The sequence below is a fragment of the Scophthalmus maximus genome, chromosome 6, assembly GCF_022379125.1.
Source record: "Scophthalmus maximus strain ysfricsl-2021 chromosome 6, ASM2237912v1, whole genome shotgun sequence".
Classification (NCBI taxonomy): domain Eukaryota; kingdom Metazoa; phylum Chordata; class Actinopteri; order Pleuronectiformes; family Scophthalmidae; genus Scophthalmus; species Scophthalmus maximus.
In genome coordinates, this window is record NC_061520.1 from 20719704 (window position 1) to 20739583 (window position 19880).

General features: G+C 44.9%; 2 protein-coding genes across 7 annotated transcripts in view; both read left to right on the forward strand.

Annotated features, from left to right (window-relative positions):
• sulf2a (sulfatase 2a) overlaps positions 1–15276 on the forward strand; it is a 48945-nt gene extending 33669 nt beyond the window's left edge. For 4 of the 6 annotated variants that reach the window (XM_035632515.2, XM_035632513.2, XM_035632516.2 and 1 more), the window contains 20 exons: positions 4901–5144; positions 5868–6107; positions 6222–6373; positions 6789–6958; positions 8743–8893; positions 9177–9352; positions 9455–9583; positions 9901–9957; positions 10082–10211; positions 10592–10799; positions 11183–11465; positions 11564–11660; positions 11751–11845; positions 11932–11991; positions 12071–12237; positions 12423–12565; positions 12744–12852; positions 12947–12980; positions 13518–13571; positions 13957–15276. In XM_035632515.2, coding sequence (XP_035488408.2) covers positions 4946–5144; positions 5868–6107; positions 6222–6373; positions 6789–6958; positions 8743–8893; positions 9177–9352; positions 9455–9583; positions 9901–9957; positions 10082–10211; positions 10592–10799; positions 11183–11465; positions 11564–11660; positions 11751–11845; positions 11932–11991; positions 12071–12237; positions 12423–12565; positions 12744–12852; positions 12947–12980; positions 13518–13571; positions 13957–13987 — 2685 coding nt within the window. In that variant the 5' untranslated portion in view covers positions 4901–4945 and the 3' untranslated portion in view covers positions 13988–15276. The remainder of the gene's footprint in view (positions 1–4900; positions 5145–5867; positions 6108–6221; positions 6374–6788; positions 6959–8742; positions 8894–9176; positions 9353–9454; positions 9584–9900; positions 9958–10081; positions 10212–10591; positions 10800–11182; positions 11466–11563; positions 11661–11750; positions 11846–11931; positions 11992–12070; positions 12238–12422; positions 12566–12743; positions 12853–12946; positions 12981–13517; positions 13572–13956) is intronic. The other 2 variants (XM_035632517.2, XM_035632518.2) reach the window with 2 other exon arrangements.
• A 1285-nt stretch (positions 15277–16561) lies between these two features.
• The window catches only part of arhgap46a (Rho GTPase activating protein 46a), a 32007-nt gene continuing 28688 nt past the window's right edge, over positions 16562–19880 (forward strand). Inside the window, exon 1 of the mRNA XM_035630474.2 lies at positions 16562–16725. Coding sequence (XP_035486367.1) covers positions 16712–16725 — 14 coding nt within the window. The 5' untranslated portion in view covers positions 16562–16711. The remainder of the gene's footprint in view (positions 16726–19880) is intronic.

Here is a 19880-nt window from a genome sequence, read left to right on the forward strand (position 1 = left end):
GGGCAGAGGCACCACGACGGCGCTGGGTACATGGTTTCCGTAGAGAGCGAGGCCGGGCCCGATAGGCGACCGGATCTGCCCTCCCAAAAAAAACTAGCGGCGAACGTAGCTGCCGCGCATCGGCCGATGCCGATACACGTAAAAAACGCAAACATCGGCCGATATTATCGGCCGGGCCGATAAATCGGTCGAACACTACTCATGGCACATAGGTTTACAAGCAGAAAAATATAGATGGAGGACGAAGGATGGCAGCAAACCATGGCTTCTTATTATCATGAAAAAAGCATTCCGCACTGTTTGAGAGTTGCAAACTCCTCCTGCACTGCTCGCACACACACACACACACACACACACACACACACATAAACTTTCTTTAAGGCAAAGTTACTCTCACACAGATGCGTGCCGTTTGGAGAATTTGCATCTGAATGCCAACTTTTGTTGGTAAATTCAAGGGTCCTCAGAGATTTTGCGCATTCTGCTCAGAGCGAGGGAAGGGCCAATGGGAACAAAGTCACACATTAGCAAAGCCCTGCCAGCCTCGATTATGACCGAAGGGATCGGCTTGATAGTGTTGCAGCGGGCCACATTCAGAACGGGATGTGTCTATTTAAACCTTTCCTGGCCACTTCCTTTATGCACTATAGAATACAGCGGATGGCATAGGAGATTTGGATGCTCCCAGCCACCGCATTCGTTTTTTATTCTGTTCTGTTTCATATGGAAGCCTTTCGTCTGTGAATCTAGTTTTCATGTTTGTGAAAAATCCATCTGCAATGGAAGTGCCGAGCTTTGTTCTCTCCCGCCTGTATGCCTGGAGGTTCTTTCCCTTTCTCACACTTTCCAAGTCCTTTCCCCTCCATCTCTCTCTCGCTCTGTGTCAGAACATTTGTGATAGGGAATCAAAGAGTTTGCCTTCAAGCTTGTGGCCTTTGCCTCCATATTTCATATGCATTATGAGACAACGCTGATTAAATTGCGAGTGTACTCCATGACTCGTCCTCTTTCAATATGTAATAAATGTCTTGTATTTTCTTTCCCAGGTTTTTCCCATATTCTGTCTGTGTTTCAAGCCTCCTCAGAGGGCTGCAGATTGTATGAATCAGACCTAATGTCTGATTCAAAGCCCAAGGTGTTTTATTTATAGGGGGGGAAAGTACATTAATGCTTCTGAGAAGTCTTTGGAAGATTTATAAAGCACTCTCTTAGCTTCCTCACTGCCTCACTTGAACTATGCTGGGACAGACGGGCGTTGTTGGGCAGTGTAACATACCTGTCTGTCGATCTGGTGTGTGTTTTCACCGCCTCCACTCTTGCCACCTTCTTACCACCATGCCCATGCTGTGACACGGCTAGCTCGGTTGTCACGGCATTTATAATTCAGTCTTATTAATAAAAGATGTGCGGCATTAAGTTTTTATTCGGCGATGCTGTGCTGCTGTCTCTGAGAGCGCCTTTACAAGCAAGTGACTGAAGTGCAAAACTTTCCTCCTCTGTTCTGACTTCCAGGCATCACTTGGCATTAGTATAACCTCAGATGATCCTTGGACCTCGAACATTTTTGAGAAGCTCATTCCCTATGATCTCATATTCTGCTAGCTTACTCCCCAGCCCGTCCTCTCAAAGGCCTACCCCCCCCCCCCCATCCTTTAATGAGTTTTGCTGAGAGTTATATTTACTCGTGTTGTCTTGTGTTTCTGTCTAAATGGCAGAAATTCCTCTTTCATTCCGTCTAATCCGGCTGAATCAGCATTGTCATTTCGCAGTTCCCTCGGTGCAAAAAGCTGATGGGGCCAGAGCTCATTCAGGAAAACAAGCTCCCAATCATCCCGAGTTTACAGAAGCAACTTGCCTCGTCCTGCATTATGAATGTGTACACGCCATCACATGTTATTGGAGACGGAGTACAGCTTGGCTAAGTCCTGCTTTTTCCCAACGGTTGTCCATCTCTGTATTGTCCGCACATCTTCAAGGGTACGTGCAATGGCGTTCTGTCTGTTTGGACGGTCTGGTTTCCTTTGCTTCTTCCTTGTGGCTTCATGTCACATCTGCCACCCAGTGAGATAAACAATACCAGTAGATAAAAGAGAGGGGGGATGTTAGAGAAAACTGAAAAGAAAAGACTGTATGTTTCCGTTAGAGCGGATAAAAGCCTGAAAATCCAATTAGTCCTCAGTATATGGGGGCGGGGGGAGGCCTCATGGGAGTAATGTCTGGAAATAACCACCATCGCAGCATGTCACTAACACAGCATTTACATACTTGTCTATTGATAGTTCCGTGTATATGATTGAGCTGTTAAATCTTGACTATATTTGGTATCGCTTGGTGGGTTTTGCCCACACCAGCTTTTTGAAAAGTCAAACAACGATCAGAGAGAATTACTGTACTTTCCGCACCACAAAACCACTTTAAAACAGGGGTCTTTATTCACTGTCAACGTCCTGGAATCCATTTTGGATGGCGGGCGGGGTAATAACTGTTGAACCCGGACAAAGCTGGTTAAATGTGTGTTGCTCTTTCAATTTCTTTGTTTCCTTTTGGATTTCTTTTGTTGTTGCCTATGTCTTGTTTCCATCCAATGCCAGACATGAAAGAGGGATTCGGGCAGGGAGAGAGCTTGAGAAAGGAGCAAGGACATTTTTAAAAACACAAAGCGCCCTGGGTCAGCGCTCATGTGCTGCTGCGGGGAAGAAAGACCACATGCCCCGGAGTAGAAAACCAGAGCAAACACAGCTGCTGTTGTACACTTTATTTGTGTGTACGTGCACATATTCACAATGTTTGTGTGTGTTCATTTCTTCCTTTTGAGCAAGGCAAGAGCACGGAGGAGGATGGTGGTCATGTGTTGGGTGCTTGTGCGATCGGAAAGACTTTAAAGAGCACAATCTGGATAACCGGTGTGGATCAGAGAGGAAGAGGAAGCTTTGTGTTAGAGACTAATTGTAATTATCTTTACCTTAAATGTTTATTGCATTTTTAGACGTCTTCATCCTGTCTTTGATAAGTGCATCAGTTGTGCGCATGCACATCCAGTGTTCCATCGTTTCCGCTGATCCCAACGTTGGACTATTTTCCAGTTAGGATGTTGTTGAGAGGGAGCTTCAGTCATAGCAGAGACAACATGCAGTTGTGTTGTTGTTATTGTCTTCAATCCTCACACTAGTATCCCTCTGGCCACGTACTTCTAGTAAAAAGACCCCACCTTTCTGTGACAGTGAAGCATATCAGTGGCGTATTCACTCCTACTTGTAAACCATGTTTATGATTATGATCCCTCGGGCGAGTTAGCTGCTCTGTTTATGTGCCATGATGAAATAGCCACACATGTTCAGTATTTCTCTTCAATAAATGTGAGACATCTAAACAGCTCAGTGAAAGGAAAGTGGAATAAAATAGGTTAATTAAATTTAGGCTTTGTTCATTTAAAAAATAATTCGATTTTTGAATGTCCTCCCAATGTTAAATTGTCATTGATTTTATTAAAAAATACACTTTGTGCACTGTAACATGTTTTTAAGACGAGATTTTTCTTTATTTACTGAGATTTGATATGTTTTTAATGTAGCAGCTATGAGGGGTGGGACATAAATTACCTGATAAAAATGAAAATGCTTTCAAATTAATAATGGAAATGCATGTGAATTGAAAAATTTAGTATTTAGATATATTGTCATTTAATTTTAAACTGTGTAGCTCTGATAATCAACTGGGCCGTGTTTCTCTATCCATCATTAACAACAGCCCACCATTTATGACATTAAATTAAAGTGGGAACACTTTCAACACTTCCATTTTTGTTACCATCCCCTTGAGGCTACTTTCCAAGTAAAAACATGGAAAATTATGAAACATGGTTCAGTTTTCATCATATAACAACTGTACTACTCAACTCAGCTTTCAATAAATCACATCACTTGATGATTCATCGCTGAGTTTTTCATTTCACTATCGTTTTTCAGTTCACATGCTTTTTCATCACCTCCATTTTTATCAGTTAATCTTTGTTTCTTCCTCTCCTTAATAAACAGCAGCATTCAAAATTAGAAACAGATGTTTCCATTGCAATGTTTTGCATCTGTTAAATCGTTCCTGCAGTTTCACGCTAATTGTTCATTGTGCTTAAGACTAACGTCAGGTTACCACTGCTCCGTGTTTCCAGGGGAGCATAAATAACAGTTGCCATGGTAAACTCAAAGGGGATATGCTGTTAATGAGGAAGCGTTATTAGAGAGCTAATGGGATTTTAGTGTGATTCTGTTGAACTGCATGTGGAGATGAATTAAGAAAAGGCTCTGTTTAACACTTACTTGACTCTAATTGTTATGTTTAACTTTCACGGAGAGCAGAATTTTTAATTTTCTGCACATCTAGAGGCAGTGTTCTTTTATGGACCTCGTGATATTGCCAGAGTTATTTCTCCTGCTTAGAATTTTTTTCTCTCTTCCACACTGTGTTGACTTGGTATCATGTGAAGTCATTGTTGTTCTTCTCTCTTTACATTGTCACTCTGCTCATTGACCCCAGTCTTCATTTCACTCCTCTCATCCTCTCTTCTTCTGTCTTTCTCCTTCACCTCTGCCCCCTATACCCCTTCATCCACCCCATCCCAGCCCTCTCAGGGGGAGGTGAGGCCTAAGCTGGCCCTGGGCCCAGGCCCATTAGCCCCAGCCTGGCAGCCATGTGCTCATCACCAGAGATCATTACACCCAGCCAATGACACCGCTCTAATGCATCATTAATGATTGATTAACGAGCTGAGCTCAGCCTAAACGGGTGCATTTGTAAGGAAGAGCGCCCTGTAATGGCTGTACGAGGCTCGCAATCGACTATTTTTTGCCATGTTTTGTGTGTATTTTATTTTTATCAGTCTCTCTGTCTCTGTCTCGTCTGTCAGGTTGAGTGAACTGAGGACTGAGGAGGTGACCGCAGGGGTAGCGCGATGGCAGGGCAGGTGCTCCCCGCCCCTCTCCCCCTCTTCCTGCTCCTTCTTGTTGTGGTGGACGTGCTTCCCGTGGCCATGGGCTCTGGCTACCTGTCGGGATACCGCCTCAGGTCTCGTCTGCAGAGGGACCGTCACGTTCGCAACGTCCGACCCAACATCATCCTGATCCTCACTGACGATCAGGACATAGAACTGGGTTAGACCTCTCTCCTCTATTAATATGTGTGTGTGTGTGTGTGTGTGTGTGTGTGTGTGTGTGTGTGTGTGTGTGTGTGTGTCCATGGGTATGGATATTCTCTCCATGTGTATCCAATAGCATCGGCAAGGGAAAGTCGGCCTAATGCTGCCTCTTGGCACCACAACAACTGGCCCACTCAAAGTCATGTGCTCCGTTTGCCAACTCCTCCATCGCTGGCACCAAATGAGGGCGGCCTATGGCTTCCATTGTCCGGGTGCCAAACCCTGGCCATCTCCCTACCCGCTTAAGTCCTTTAGCGGCGTATTGGACTGGAGTGGCTGCATAATGGCCTTGGTGACATCCTTTGTCCTCCTGTGATCGCTAGTGAGAAGACCCCCATTGAAAAGCAGGAATTTATGGTCAAGCATCTGTTTCCCCAAACAATCGCCATCAGCCTGAAAAGCTTTTAGTGCACAGGCATCGAAATGGGTTTTACTTTACCGAAAGATGTATCCGCTCATTTACTTTCGCCCCTTCTGTTTCTCTCACCATGTCCAAAATGTTTTTTGCTTTTACCCCCTCATGCCCCATGTTTATATTTTTCCCTCTCTGTTTTCCTCAACCTCATCCCTCTGCGTCCCTTTCATTTCAACCGATGGCCTTTGAATCTCCTCCCAACCTCCTCTCCCTTCGTAAACAACACCCCCACCCACCTCTCTCTCTCCCCCTATGCTCTCCCAGGTTCAATGCAAGCAATGAACAAAACTCGGCGCATCATGGAGAAGGGTGGCGCGCACTTCTCAAACGCCTTCTCCACCACGCCCATGTGTTGCCCATCCCGCTCCTCCATCCTGACGGGGAAGTATGTGCACAACCACCACACCTACACCAACAATGAGAACTGCTCCTCGCCGTCGTGGCAGGCCCATCACGAGCCGCACACCTTTGCCGTGCACCTCAACAACTCTGGCTACAGGACAGGTGAAGACTGCAAGTCTGCCCCCGAGTAGCATTACACACGTAGATAAGTAGATAGTTTCACAGATTCATTTGGGCTTCGGGGAGAACATTAACATAATCCTGTTCCTCACTCAGCCTTTTTCGGAAAGTATCTGAATGAGTACAATGGCTCCTATGTGCCCCCTGGTTGGAAGGAATGGGTAGCACTGGTGAAGAATTCACGCTTCTACAACTACACCCTCTGCAGGAACGGCGTACGAGAGAAACACAGCAGCAACTACTCAAAGGTATTAATGGCATCACCTCCTCTCTCCCTGCAATGATAGCTCAGCTACCTTTGCAGAATCATTTCCTGCAGTTAAAGTTAAAGAAAATATATCTAGGTTACTTTTTGAGCATTGCTTTTCACAATAACCATCTGTTATAATTGCTACATAAATTGGTACTTGTAATGACACGGAGGCTGGATTTCCCCCTGGTGTAAGCAGCCTGACATAATGAGGAAATAATGATTTCCTTTTTTTTTTTTCAAACTTAACAGCAACTCAAGGTAATTTGATTAAAATGTGGGTTTAAATGCATAAACAGTCTGTTCACCCAGTCAATAATAGGCACTGACCCATCACATTAAGACCTTGACTCCTGCTCTGTCACTCCTGTCACTCGCTGAGCGTCTGACGGACATGTCTGCCCGCTCCACAGGACTACCTGACAGACCTCATTACCAACGACAGCGTCAACTACTTCCGCATGTCCAAGAAGATGTACCCCCATCGTCCCGTCATGATGGTCATGAGCCACGTCGCTCCGCACGGCCCAGAGGACTCCGCCCCGCAGTACAGCTCTGCCTTCCCCAACGCATCGCAGCACATGTAAGAAAAAGGCCAAAACAAACATGGACTATGTTCATAAAGTGTTTTTTGTAGTCTTATCAACCACTCAGAACGCTTTCCAGTACACTTCACATTCACCCATTCACACACACACACACACACACACACACACACACACACACACACACACACACACACACACACACGTTACTACAGCACTGTTATTTTCTGTCACATTCATACACTGCCGGAAGAGCCGTCAGAGGCAATGTAGGGTTAAGTGTCTTGCCCAAGGACACTGGGTGGAAACGGGGATTAAACCGCCAACCTTCTGGTTAGTGGACGACCGTCTCTACCTCCTGAGCCACAACATTGCATATATAATAATAACCAAGCTGTGAGCCCTCAGACTGTTTGGGGATGTTTTATGATAATAATCTCACCTACACAAGGGGAAAACAATTTCGGGACAGAGCCGACATTCAAAGGAAAGCAACTTTGCTCGCGTATGAGTCATCCTTCACATTCACACTCCCTTTCATTTCATTTCATTTTGACCCAGAACGACACAAATTCCATAATCTCAGCTCGATCTTATCTTCCCCTGCCTGCAGTGTGCTGCTGGCAGCCGAGCCCTCTCCGCAGCCTGGGTTTCACTCCAGTTTATTTGGCTCGTGTTGTTCACATTAGCGTTGCCGCTGTAATGAGCGTTGCTAATTTGTACCATTTTTTCAGCCATGATCGGAGAGGCCTGATTGATAATGCACAGGTAATGATTTAAGGGCACGCACGCGGGCATACACACACATACACACACACACATTACATTTACATAAAACGTTTAAGCCTTTGTCTCCCTGACCATCCATGCTTGTGACTGGCCGTATAGTGCTGCTGGCTAATGGCAGACCTGCTATTGGCCTCGAGAGACAGATCCAAGGCCAGTAATGAGTCTGCAGTTTCTGCCCCCTCTCTCCAGCCCCCCCCTCACACCCTCACCCTGCCTCATCTAATCCCTGCAGCATCATTAACCTGTGCCACACAGGCTTTACACACCAAATATTCGGAGAATCCGGCCCTAGTGTCTTTGTACAAACTTTTAATTGCTCTTTCTCCATAAATTTGCCCTCCCTCGGGTGATGTTTTCTGCGCTCGCCATCTTTCTCACTCCATCTCCCTCGGCTGTTATCAACCACGTGAAGCGAGAGAGAGGCAGTTAAAGTCCGGAGCTCCTCTCGTGATAAAGCTTCTTCTCACCTTGGCACCTTGCAGACAGATTTTCACACTACATTAGAGCTGCCACTGTGGACCGGGCTGTGCGAGACATTAGCTTTTCTTCAAAGTCAAATCGATCCACGTTAAGCGTTAAATATATTTCCTTCTAGGGTCACATTAGCTATTCAGCAGTGTTTATTCTCAAATAATTAAAGTTCCACATGGCTCAGAGTTAAATATTGATCAAACTGCGCTCACTGTGCTCAGGCCTATTGATGGCAGTGCTTTGCATTTTACATGATTTATGTAACCTCCGTTTAGCATTACATAACAGTTTTTTTGGCTACTTTGGAAACGAAAGGATAAAGGCAGATAATACTGCTGTAACTGTGCACACACACTGGTACATTTTCTATAATCCAAATTACAGCATTAGAATATGGAAACTGCAAATGCAGAGATTGAAGAAACAGCTGAATGCAAATGTTTGGTGGGACGCACTGACATTTACTGTGTCATGAGTCCCATGCTTTGCTGTTCTCTCTGTTTAGTGTCTGAAAGAAGTAGCAAAAATGTAAAATGTGTCTATCCTCTGCCCACATATTCAGAACCCCCAGCTACAACTATGCCCCCAACCAGGACAAGCACTGGATCCTACGCTACACGGGGGCCATGAAGCCCGTCCACATGCAGTTCACCAACATGCTGCAGCGCAGGAGGATGCAGACCCTGCTGTCTGTGGACGACAGCGTGGAGAAGGTAGGACAGACCAGCGGGGCAGACAGACAGACGTATGCTTAAACACAGAAGCACACAGACACACTTTAAACACACCAGACACACTCACACTTCGTCTGACAGTCTCAAGTCCTGAGAGATCTGTTCTTGTTCTGACTTGGACTGTGTAATGTATTCACTGACACACTTGGTAAATTGTTCAATCCCATTTTCCTTGAAACTGGCACAGGAGGCTTGAGCTTTCAAAACGTGTGCTGTAACTTTTTACACTCTGTGAGTGCGTGATGGGTTGTATCCTCCATAGGTGTACAACATGCTGGTGGAGACGGGGGAACTGGACAACACCTACCTCATCTACACCTCAGACCACGGCTACCACATCGGCCAGTTTGGTCTGGTCAAGGGAAAGTCAATGCCTTACGAGTTTGACATCCGCGTTCCCTTCTATGTCCGAGGACCTAATGTGGAGCATGGTACCATGTGAGTGACTAGGACATTATTCATCATTATATATTCTGATATCTTGATGTTTTGAGAATAATGACAACGTACAAATATCATTTTACTCCTGTTTTTTTGCAGTAATCCTCATATAGTGTTGAATGTAGACTTGGCACCGACTCTGCTCGACATGGCCGGTATTGATATCCCTGCAGAAATGGATGGCAAGTCTATCCTCAAGCTGCTGGACACAGACAAACCAGTCAATAGGTGAACACGCACATCAGCTATTCCGCTCACCGTCTTGGCCTTCAACAGGCAATTGAAGAATGATGACATTTGAAAATGTTGCAGATGGGTGGCAATGTGCCAAGAAGTAATTTACCTGGACTTCACAAAGTTTTACTAAATGTCTGTTCTTGCTTGTTTTCTTGGACATAATGAAAATCTGCAATCCAAATATATAACGTGTAAAAACCTTTACCGTGCTCTACAAAGATGACATTTGAAAATGAACTGCATTTTTGATGTGTCGAAATGTCACAGAATGGTTTGACAGGATTTATTTATTTATTCTCATTTTCCAGATTCCAGTTGAGCAGAAAGGGTAAAACATGGAGAGATTCGTTCCTTGTGGAGAGAGGGTATGTTTTATTGATTGATCTTTTGGGGGTGACGTGTTCGCGTTCCAGGAATTGTCTCCCTGTGACATCAGACTCCTCGAATTTGGTTGTTTCAAAGACACTTTGTGTTTTCCTGTCCTGTCAGGAAGCCTCCACACAAGAGAGCTGATGGGAAGGAAATGGCCCAGGAGGAGAACTTCCTGCCAAAATACCAACGGGTGAAGGACTTGTGCCAGAAGGCAGAGTACCAGACTTCCTGCCAGCAGCCGGGACAGGTAGCTGACCTGCAGGAGCTAAACAGGAGCGATTGTTTAAGTTCGAGGAGAGTGTAGCTTATGCAGGGGGATCATTTGCAGTCTGGTTTACAATTAGCTGCGTATAATGTGCAGCCATTGTGTACTCAGGCTTCCATTTCACATCCAAGTCTTTTTTAATCCTTTACAATTGAGTGAGTTATGTGTGACATGTGTGCATATGTGTTAAAACAAGGTTTATCCTACAAGAATATTGAACTTTTGTTAATTTCTTTTGTTTTAGACGATTACCCCCATAAAGAACGCTCGTAATCAAATGTTTTTTAATGCATCACAGCTGATACTGTACTGTAGCCTGCAGACCCATCATCATCATCACATTTCCCTCTGCTCTGTTTCAGAAATGGCAGTGTGTGGAGGACCCAACTGGCAAGCTGAGGCTGTATAAGTGCAAGGGCATGGCCAGTCTCTTTGCCCCACGTATGCAGGCTCTGATGGCCAGCGGTGCCTCCCAGCTGTCCCTCACGGCCAACTCGGACAGCTGTAACTGTGGAGACGTGGGCCTCAAAACATCGGTCCTGAAGAGGAAGAGGCTGCTCACCAAGAAGAGTGAGCTCCTATTGTCACTCGCATGTACCATTCTTCTGGGAACTATTAATAGATGCAATTTTGTTCAGAGAGACACTTGTTTTTTCCTTTAAGGTGTCCTTGTTGGAGCCTACAAAGCCTTGCCAAACAGGGCCATTAATCTCAAGCTAAAATAGCCAGCTTTTGAAGTATTTATGAGATGGGAATATGTGTCTGTGCTGCCATCAAGTGGTGGACTAGAGTAAATGATTTAACCTTTACTTGCAGGGCCTTAAGAAAAAACAATAATTCATGAAAATATCATCAATATCTATTTGTCATGTGCTGGTCTGCACCTGTCTGCATCATCATAGATCCTGATCTGCAGTTTCGAAATCACACCCCCCTGTTTCCGTCTCATTCAGATTCCTCTGTCTCGTCTTATTCAGAGACGAAATCCATCAAGGCCGACTCGAAGAAGCGCTGGGCTCGTTCTGTGTCCTTCGAGCTGGACGGAGACCTGTACGCCGTGGACCTGGAGGAGGGCTACCGGCCCCTTGGATCCCGGAACAGCAGCTGGAACAGAGACGTGAGGACGGGGGCAGGACATGAGGAGGACAACGACGAGTTCAGTGGTATGGGAGTCACGGCAAAACCCACCGGCAGCAGCAGACTCACACCACCTGCTTCTCTTAAAGTCACCTACAGGTGTGTGTTATGTGAAAATAAATAGTTTGGAAATAATGTGTAGTCTACATTATTGGATGACTTAAGCCTGGCTAATATTTTTGTTTGGGTTCCTGCAGATGCTCCATTCTTATGAACGACACAGTCAAGTGTGATGGAGGACTCTACAAGTCCCTTCAAGCATGGAAAGACCACAAACTGCACATTGAGCACGAGGTACTGATACTGATGCTAAACTCCATTTCAGCTGTTGCTGATATCTTGTGGTGTATAACCGGGTTTGTGCGACTGTGTGTTTGTGTTCAGATTGAAACACTGCAGACCAAAATCAAGAACCTGCGTGAGGTCAAAGGTCACCTGAAAAAGGTGCGGCCAGAGGAATGTCAGTGTAACACTCCCAGGTGAGAACTGGTCAGGACACAACACTGTCACAAGCAGCATTGTGATTTAATATTATATTCGACAGTTGTCTCTTTTGTCTTTTCAGTTATGTCCTGAAGCCAAAAGACACTCTCCGGCTAAATGCAGGACGCATGCACTCACTTAGGTATGAACATTTACTTTGTGTTATTCATCTTTATTTCCTCGGGCAGTCTCACTCTGTGTGAAATGTTTGTCGTCATCAGAATGCCGTCCAAGCAGAAGAGTCAGTGGCTGCAGAAGGATCAGAAGCGCCGGAAGAAACTGCGCAAATTCCTCAAAAGGCTCCAGAACAACGACACTTGCAGCATGCCCGGCCTGACCTGCTTCACCCATGACAACCACCACTGGCAGACTGCCCCCTTCTGGACAAGTGAGGAAACGACATTTGGTTGCATCAAGGGATCTGACGAATATGTTTGTGTTGGAACACACTTTTTGTATTTCCCAGCGCAAATATGATGAAAACAATATTTTTGGAACGCTGTTGTCGTATCCATTGTTGTCCGCTCTCACCCCCTCCCTTCCTCGCCCACTCCTCCTTCCTCTCTCCCTCAGTGGGTCCATTCTGTGCATGCACCAGTGCCAACAACAACACCTACTGGTGCCTCAGGACCATCAATGACACGCACAACTTCCTGTTCTGTGAATTTGCCACTGGCTTCCTGGAGTATTTTGACATCAACACTGACCCGTACCAGGTATGGCATTCGTACAGACAAGCACGATGGCAATAACTTAGTGAATAATAACTATAAAATGATCCCCAACAACATGATTGATGGTGCATTCCTATGAGCATGGGGGGGCAGGGGGGGGCACAGAGTTTCCAGAGTTTCCAAAGCCCTTGCTGACATTCTGTCCTTATTATTCCTGCAGCTGATAAATGCTGTCAGCACCCTCGACCGCAACGCTCTGAATGCAATGCATCAACAGCTCATGGACTTGCGAGGCTGCAAGGGACATAAGCAGTGCAACCCTGAGAAGGGTGAGTAACTTTTGTCTCAGGCAAAAACATGACTGATTATAATGTCTGCATACATTTCAGACCGAGACTAATGTTAGCTGCGCTTTCCTTTCAGGAGGAAAAGAGCGAAACTACTTCAGTGAATACAGGTATATTTTTTCTTCCTCTTACAACACTGCTGATTACTTTGACAAACACTTGCAGATGGAATCAAATTCAGAGAGGTTACAGGCTCCTCAGTGAGTCTCAGGCTATATTTTTTGCTCAGTGACTCACCTGGGGAGTCGAGGGAATATGATACAGTGATTTTTGTGCCGAAGCTGGACCTCTTCAAATTGCCGTGGTTCCTTGCTGTTGTGATCAAAGACTTTTCAGCATGCAGAAGCCTAAAAAGGGCCAAAATATAAGCCTGCATTTCAGCTTCTGCTCTCCCTTTTAGCAATGAAGGCTAATTGCTTGTCTCTGCTGTGTGCGTGTGGGGTGTGTGTGTGTGTGTGTGTGTGTGTGTGTGTGTGTGTGTGTGTGTGTGTGTGTGTGTCTGCTTGTGTGCGCATGCATGTGTGTGTGCACCTGTGTGTGTGTGTGTGTGTGTGTGTGTGTGTGTGTGTGTTTTGTGTGTGAATATACCTGTGTGTTTGTCTACATGCATTTGCCCTGCGCGTGTTTACGTGCTGTGCATGCTTCAGGCCAGTTCATCGTCGAAAGAGGCCAAAAGTGAAGAAGCCTTCGTCCAAGTCGCTGTGAGTTTGTCATAACCCATCTGTCCCCTTGTAGTCAGCCAAGCTCTACTCCTATCTCTGTCCAGATTTTTATTTTAAGCTCGGTCAGATGACCCAACAGCATGCTCCCCCTCTCTCCTGTTCACCGTAGTCCTGCACATCTCTGTTATTACAGTAACTCATCTACCTGCATTGCAAAGCTGCACCTTCATCTCCTTTTTCATTCACCCACACCCATTCATCTGAAGCAATGCAGATGTAAAGTCGTCATGTTTTGTTGTTCACAGTCCTGTTATTGTCATATCTTACTTTTCCTCGCAGTGTTGGTAGGAACAGGCCACAACTGGTTTGCAGTGATTGCCTCTAATGGCACATTTAACTCACAGTATGTCTCCCCCCCACACAGAGGGCAGATTTGGGAAGGGTGGGTTGGTTAACCGCCTGCATCCTACAACCAAGCACATCGGCCCCCTCCGGCAGAGGATGGATATGGGGGAGTGCAGGCAAACCCAAGGACTTTGACTACACTTCGATGGACCATAACCTGAGAATACTCTAATCTGGGTTTTACTTCTTGAGAGAGCTGCTCCTTGTAGCCCCTCACCCAGACAGAGGAGAGACGTTGAGGCCGAGAGGAAGCGTAAAGACTCTACAATTGTCCGTTCTACCTTTGCAAACATTTCACACACATTCGCGTCCTCTGTTACCCACCCAGCTGTCAGGACTGTTAACATCAACATGATGCTGTGAAGCAGGTGGGGGGCAGTTTGGTATACACGAGCCTTTCAGTCTAACCGCACCGCTTGTAGATTTATGTATATCAGCTTTTATCAGCTTTCTTTCATCGTCACATGACATTAGGTGGCAACGTGACAACACACCGCTGCTACGCAACGATGCCACGGCCTCATGTCTCAGTGGCACATGCTTAAATCATCAGTGCTTGGAGTCACAACAAGACACGCTTTCTTTCTCTGCACCGACGTGTCTGCTCATGGAAGTGGTTCAGACTTTTCAAACAGCCGACGGTAACCAACTCTTTCGCCATAATGTTTTGTATCATAGTTGATCTTAATGCTGATGATTGTCCGTAATGAAGCACCATCCTCCTGAGAGGCTGTGAGATGTGAGGTGACTCACCTTGAACGGCCCCGACACTAACCACTATCTCACAATAATACAGTCCAAAACCTCCAGAATGTGTCATTTAGTGAACTTTGCATTGTCAGTACCACACTGTAGGAGTATCCAAAAAGTTTGTTCAGCTCGCTATACATGGTGCTACAGAATAACAATTTCAGAAACGGGAGTCTCGCTGTACAGTACAGTATGTATTTGAATGTATGTTGTGCAATTAATATAAATGTTTACAATATTTTTTATAATCCTGAAGAGGCAGACTTCATTGTGCGATATGAGCTGACAAAAGGAACTTGTAGTGAGAAATGTAGCCTGAGAAATGTAATAGCCCTCAATTTGTATGTTAGTCTTTTCCTTATTTACATTAGAAAAGCACTTAAAGGGTTCACTGTGAAGTTGCTCCATGTACATTTGATGGATGTATAGTTTACTCTGTGCCGGAGGAAAAACACAACGGTGTAATACTTATCGATGTGAACTTTAGCTATTTTGCCTTCGTAAGCTTCTTTGTTTGTTTGTTTTTTAAGCAAACATTTCCATAGACCTGAATGCTGGTAGTAGTCGTGAATAAAGTGTTGACCATAAACATGACTGGACTTTTACTCTGATGGAAATGTTGGTCTACTCGTGTTGCTGTCCAGCAGGTGTCTCTGTTTGTCCACAGCTTAATGCCTGGGCTACATGTCTACTTAAAGCTCACTACAATTACTGTCTACTAATCACCCCGAGGAGATAGTGAAGGTCTACAGCTAGAGTCGAGCTCTACACGGTCGACAGTCTACAACTGAGTCAAGTGAGAATACGTTGGAAAGATTTGCATATCCTCTCTGATATTCAAATATGAATCGTGGCATGCCGCTTAGCAACTTCTTTCCAAACTGGCATTAGACAGGACAGGAAAAAAGTTTGACAACTAGATATCACTGTAAAACTCACCCTGTTGATTTCTTGTATTAAAACAGTTGTTTTTTGTTACATATATTAAGTTACAAGGCATTATCTTATTAAACATGCACTTTACATCCGTGTCCAGAACACAATCATGAAGACTGGATAAAGGCGGGATCCAAATTCTTGTTTCATTTTGTCGAAATATTGGAGCCAAATGTATTTACAGAGTGAATTTTGGATAAAACTTTTTTTTAATCATCCTAAATCAGAAAATATACTTGTACTTGATTGATCCCATACTGAGCAATACCAGTGTTACAGCAGCAAGGTGTCGGGAACATACACCGTCCAAATATGTAGTAAAAAAAATTATTGAGAACTGCAGAACTATACAATTAAAAGGAATACAATATAAAGAATGTGCATATTAGTGCAAAGCAAATACTGTCAACGGCCATAAAAATATAAAAATGTGTACAAAGATTTTAGGAATGAATGATATATGAAAAAACACCTCAAATAAAAAACAACAACACGGGAATATGAATAGGAATAATACTAAGAAAGTCTGGTTCGTGCAAATGCTCCTGAAGTTGAGGTTATTCATGAAAAATAATTCATTTACTTTCATTTGACTGTTACTTTTTGAAACCACCATGACAAATAAACAGTAGAAATATTATAATATTATTAAGGATAAAATATTGTAAAAAAAAAAATCAGTCCATGCAGTTAGTCACAGGGAGTCGGACCTCTGGTTGAAGTTTTATTATTGTTATTTATTTATTATAATTATTATAATATTTATTTATTTATTTTATGACAGTCAACTTACTCTGATATGATAGTTCCACTTTTTTGTAATCTCTATGCTCCTGCTCCTGTCGGGCCCACTCGTCGTGCGGAGGGGGTACGGGGGGGGGGACCCCCATCCCGACCTGTGACGCACGCGAAGGGGCGGGGACTCGGCAGCGGAGGAAGAGTCCCGGGCTCAGCTCGCTACTACACTGACCGTCCGCCGCCGCTCCGGGAGGGAAAACCAGCCCCGACACAGACACAAGCAGAGCTTCTTCCTTTTTTTTTTCTTCCTTTTACCCCTTCGTGTTCGCCTCGTTTACAATGTGAAGAAAATGGCCGGGACAAGGTGAGTCGAGCTCCCACTCTTTCACATGCGAGCGACGCAAAGTTGAACCGGAGAAAGTTGGAGAGGAGCCGCGTCGCCTCGCGCCCCCCTCGCTCCCTCGCTCGCTCGCTCGTTTTCTCTCCCCGCCGCCGCCGCCGGCCGCTCAGCGAGGGGCGGCCAGCAGACGGCTAACACCGCCCCGAGGAGAGGTCGCGCCGCCGCGGCACCTCACACGGTTCACACAGGTCGCCTGTTTTTAAAACTAAAACAAAAAAGTTTCCAGCGTCGGCTGAAGGTTGTTCGACAAGTTCAAGTAGTTCCTATTTCCTATTTGTTCCGACGCCTCGGTTAGTTTTGTAAACGGAAGATGAACTGTTTCTTGGCTCGTTAGCTCCAGGGGAGCTCTGACACCTCAGCGGGCACGTTGCTCCTTCGTCGATCAGCTGAACATGGAGCTTTTTTGTGTGTGTGCCTTTCCTCGTGCTCCTCTCATCACCAGTCCCCATCTTCACATCAAATGTTTGCTTTTCTTTCCACAAGTCCGTCTTTGAAGTCTTTGCTGTGGTTGACAGAGCCCAATAACCCAAACGGAAGGCGTTTGTCCCCCCCCATCATTTACTGGTGGAGGTGTAACTAACCAGCCACCGGTTTGATCTGCACATGCTGCTGCTGCTGCGATCTGCAGATGTGCATTCAAAACTTTAATCTGTTTGCTGGGGGACAGATGTTTTTTTGCTTTTAGTCCAACACACAGTCTATTTAAAGAAGCTGCTGCAGGACAAGCTCCCTCAGCTGTTTAGATACACACACACACACACACACACACACACACACACATTTCAGATGGAGGCTTTTTAGTGCCTGTGACTTTATATCGTTTAGGACTGGGTGGCTGAAAGTGAAGTTCAATTATTCCCTTCTCTCCTAAATGTGGATTCCCCTGGTGAATACTGTACCACGCAGGCTGGATGTTGTTTCTGTCGCCTGAAGCTGTTATTTTTTAAACACACAACGCCAACCTGCCGCACCCTCTCTGTTAGAGCTCATCCCATGAGTGTTGGCCAGCATTCGCCCGTTGTTGGTTCCTTGGTTTCCCTCAGAGGTGTTGTTAACTTCTCTATCTGTCCAGCACTACATCTCTCTCTGTCCACTAGTGTCCACTGCATCGCAAACAGGACGGGATGGGATGAGGCTAGGGATGTCCCGATCCAATATCTCATGTCGACATCGGGGCAATATGACTGGATCGGATATCGGAAGGAATAAAAAGTAAAATCCGATCCGATACATTACAGTAAACGTACTAAATAAATGCAGATTTACGTATCTACTAATAAGCCTTGGACGACATTCTGGCATCATATTTTTATGTTATAACATTTATTATTACTTAATTAACAGTTTACAGTTCAATTTGTTATTTCCTTGTTTGAACGGTGGTGACCTTAAAAAAATTCTGTCAAAAGTTCTCTGAAAGGTAAAACAGCAGTATTCCATAACTCAGTCATGTTGCTGGCTATGTGTATGTCTTCCTTTAGAGGAGTTGATTATTTGTTTCACAGTTGAGTATTAGGTTTTAGATGGCTTGGTTAAGCGAAGTGCATCCTGAACAAATGCATTATTAGTGTCTTATTTTACGAGCGGGGAAAATATTGCATCAGATTAGTATCGGATCGAACACGAAAAAAGGGGTATCGTCCCATCCCTAGATGAGACCATGTTCCATTTGGTGTTTCTCCCTCCTTGAAACATTCATTCATTCACTTATTTGGGACATCGCCTCGCTCGCCGTTTGTCCTGCTCACTCCCAAAAGAGAGCAAAACAAAACAATGCGTTCCCTCGAACAAGGTGAATCAAAATGAGGTCTCCTGACAAAGACATGGCAGGATGTCCATCCTCCTGAGGATCTGACAAAAGACGTGTTTGTTTGCTTGAGAGGGAGCCACTTTGAAGCTTGTGCTACTGTGACATTTTCTTGATATGGGTTGGCAGTATATTAATATTGTACTGATTGTGATTGAGTTTTTCCCGTTTTGGGAGAGTTCTTTTTAGACACGCAACCTCATATCATATTTCCCTGTTTGAATCCTCTTCTTTCCTGTTCCCCGCACTGTAGCTGTCGTTTCTGCACTCTTAGCGCTCCTCACACTTTTTTTCCTCTTCAATTGACTGCCACAATGCCACTGTGATGTAATGAGGTGAATGGTGGTTTGCCCAAACACATTTAACTGTACCTGTGCAACCACTGACATTCTGAGCCTCCGCTCTGTGGGGATTAATGGCTGGTTTCAACCATACGAGTTTGAACCTGATGCTAAGAGAGTGCCGATCATCACTCTCGAGCATTACAGAGGATAATAACCTGTTGGCAGGTTAAGCTGTAAGTGGAACACGTCTATATACTCATAATTAGCAGTATTCAAAGTGCAAAACTCACATTGGATTCTAAACTAGAGACCGACCGATGTGGAATTTTGGGGAGTGTAAGGTTTTAGATACAGATTCATCTGCCGATATATATATATATTTTAATCCGTCAATGATTCCTTTGATGTTGTTTTCAAACCTTAATGACAAAGAAATTTAATTGAGGCTTGATATTTTAGTTTAACCATAAACGTTATCATAAATAACTATAAAGAACAACAAAAAACAAATTCAACCAAATGTATAGAACTTGAATTAAGAAAATAAACATAATTAATTTGACGGAAAAAAATATATATATTTCCGGCCAAGCGATATATCGGTCGGCAAACATTTTAGTTTCTAAAATGTCTTCCTCTGGCACAACCGAAAACTCTGTTGTTTGGGAATATATGAATCGACCCCTACATGTTGCTAACCCCTGCGATGGCCCCCAATTCACCCCAGTCCCTCCCCCCGGGCCTGAGCCCGCCCAGACCCAGCCTTAACGTCTTCACCGGGCTGCTCTGCATTTCTAATCCTGCAGAGCCTGCCGTCTGCACCTTCGCATCCTCGGGAGAACAATCCGGATGCGTCTTTCCCGTGTGGCTCCTCGGCCTGCCTCTGACCCCCCCACCTCAGCCTGTAACTCTGCCCTGGGATTAGACTCTGGCCTCGTTTGTCACGTCAGCAGTGCAGGATTTGGGGGGGGGGGGGGGGCTTTGTGGTCCAACTCAAAATGTAGTTACTTACTGCTGCGGGTGGTAGG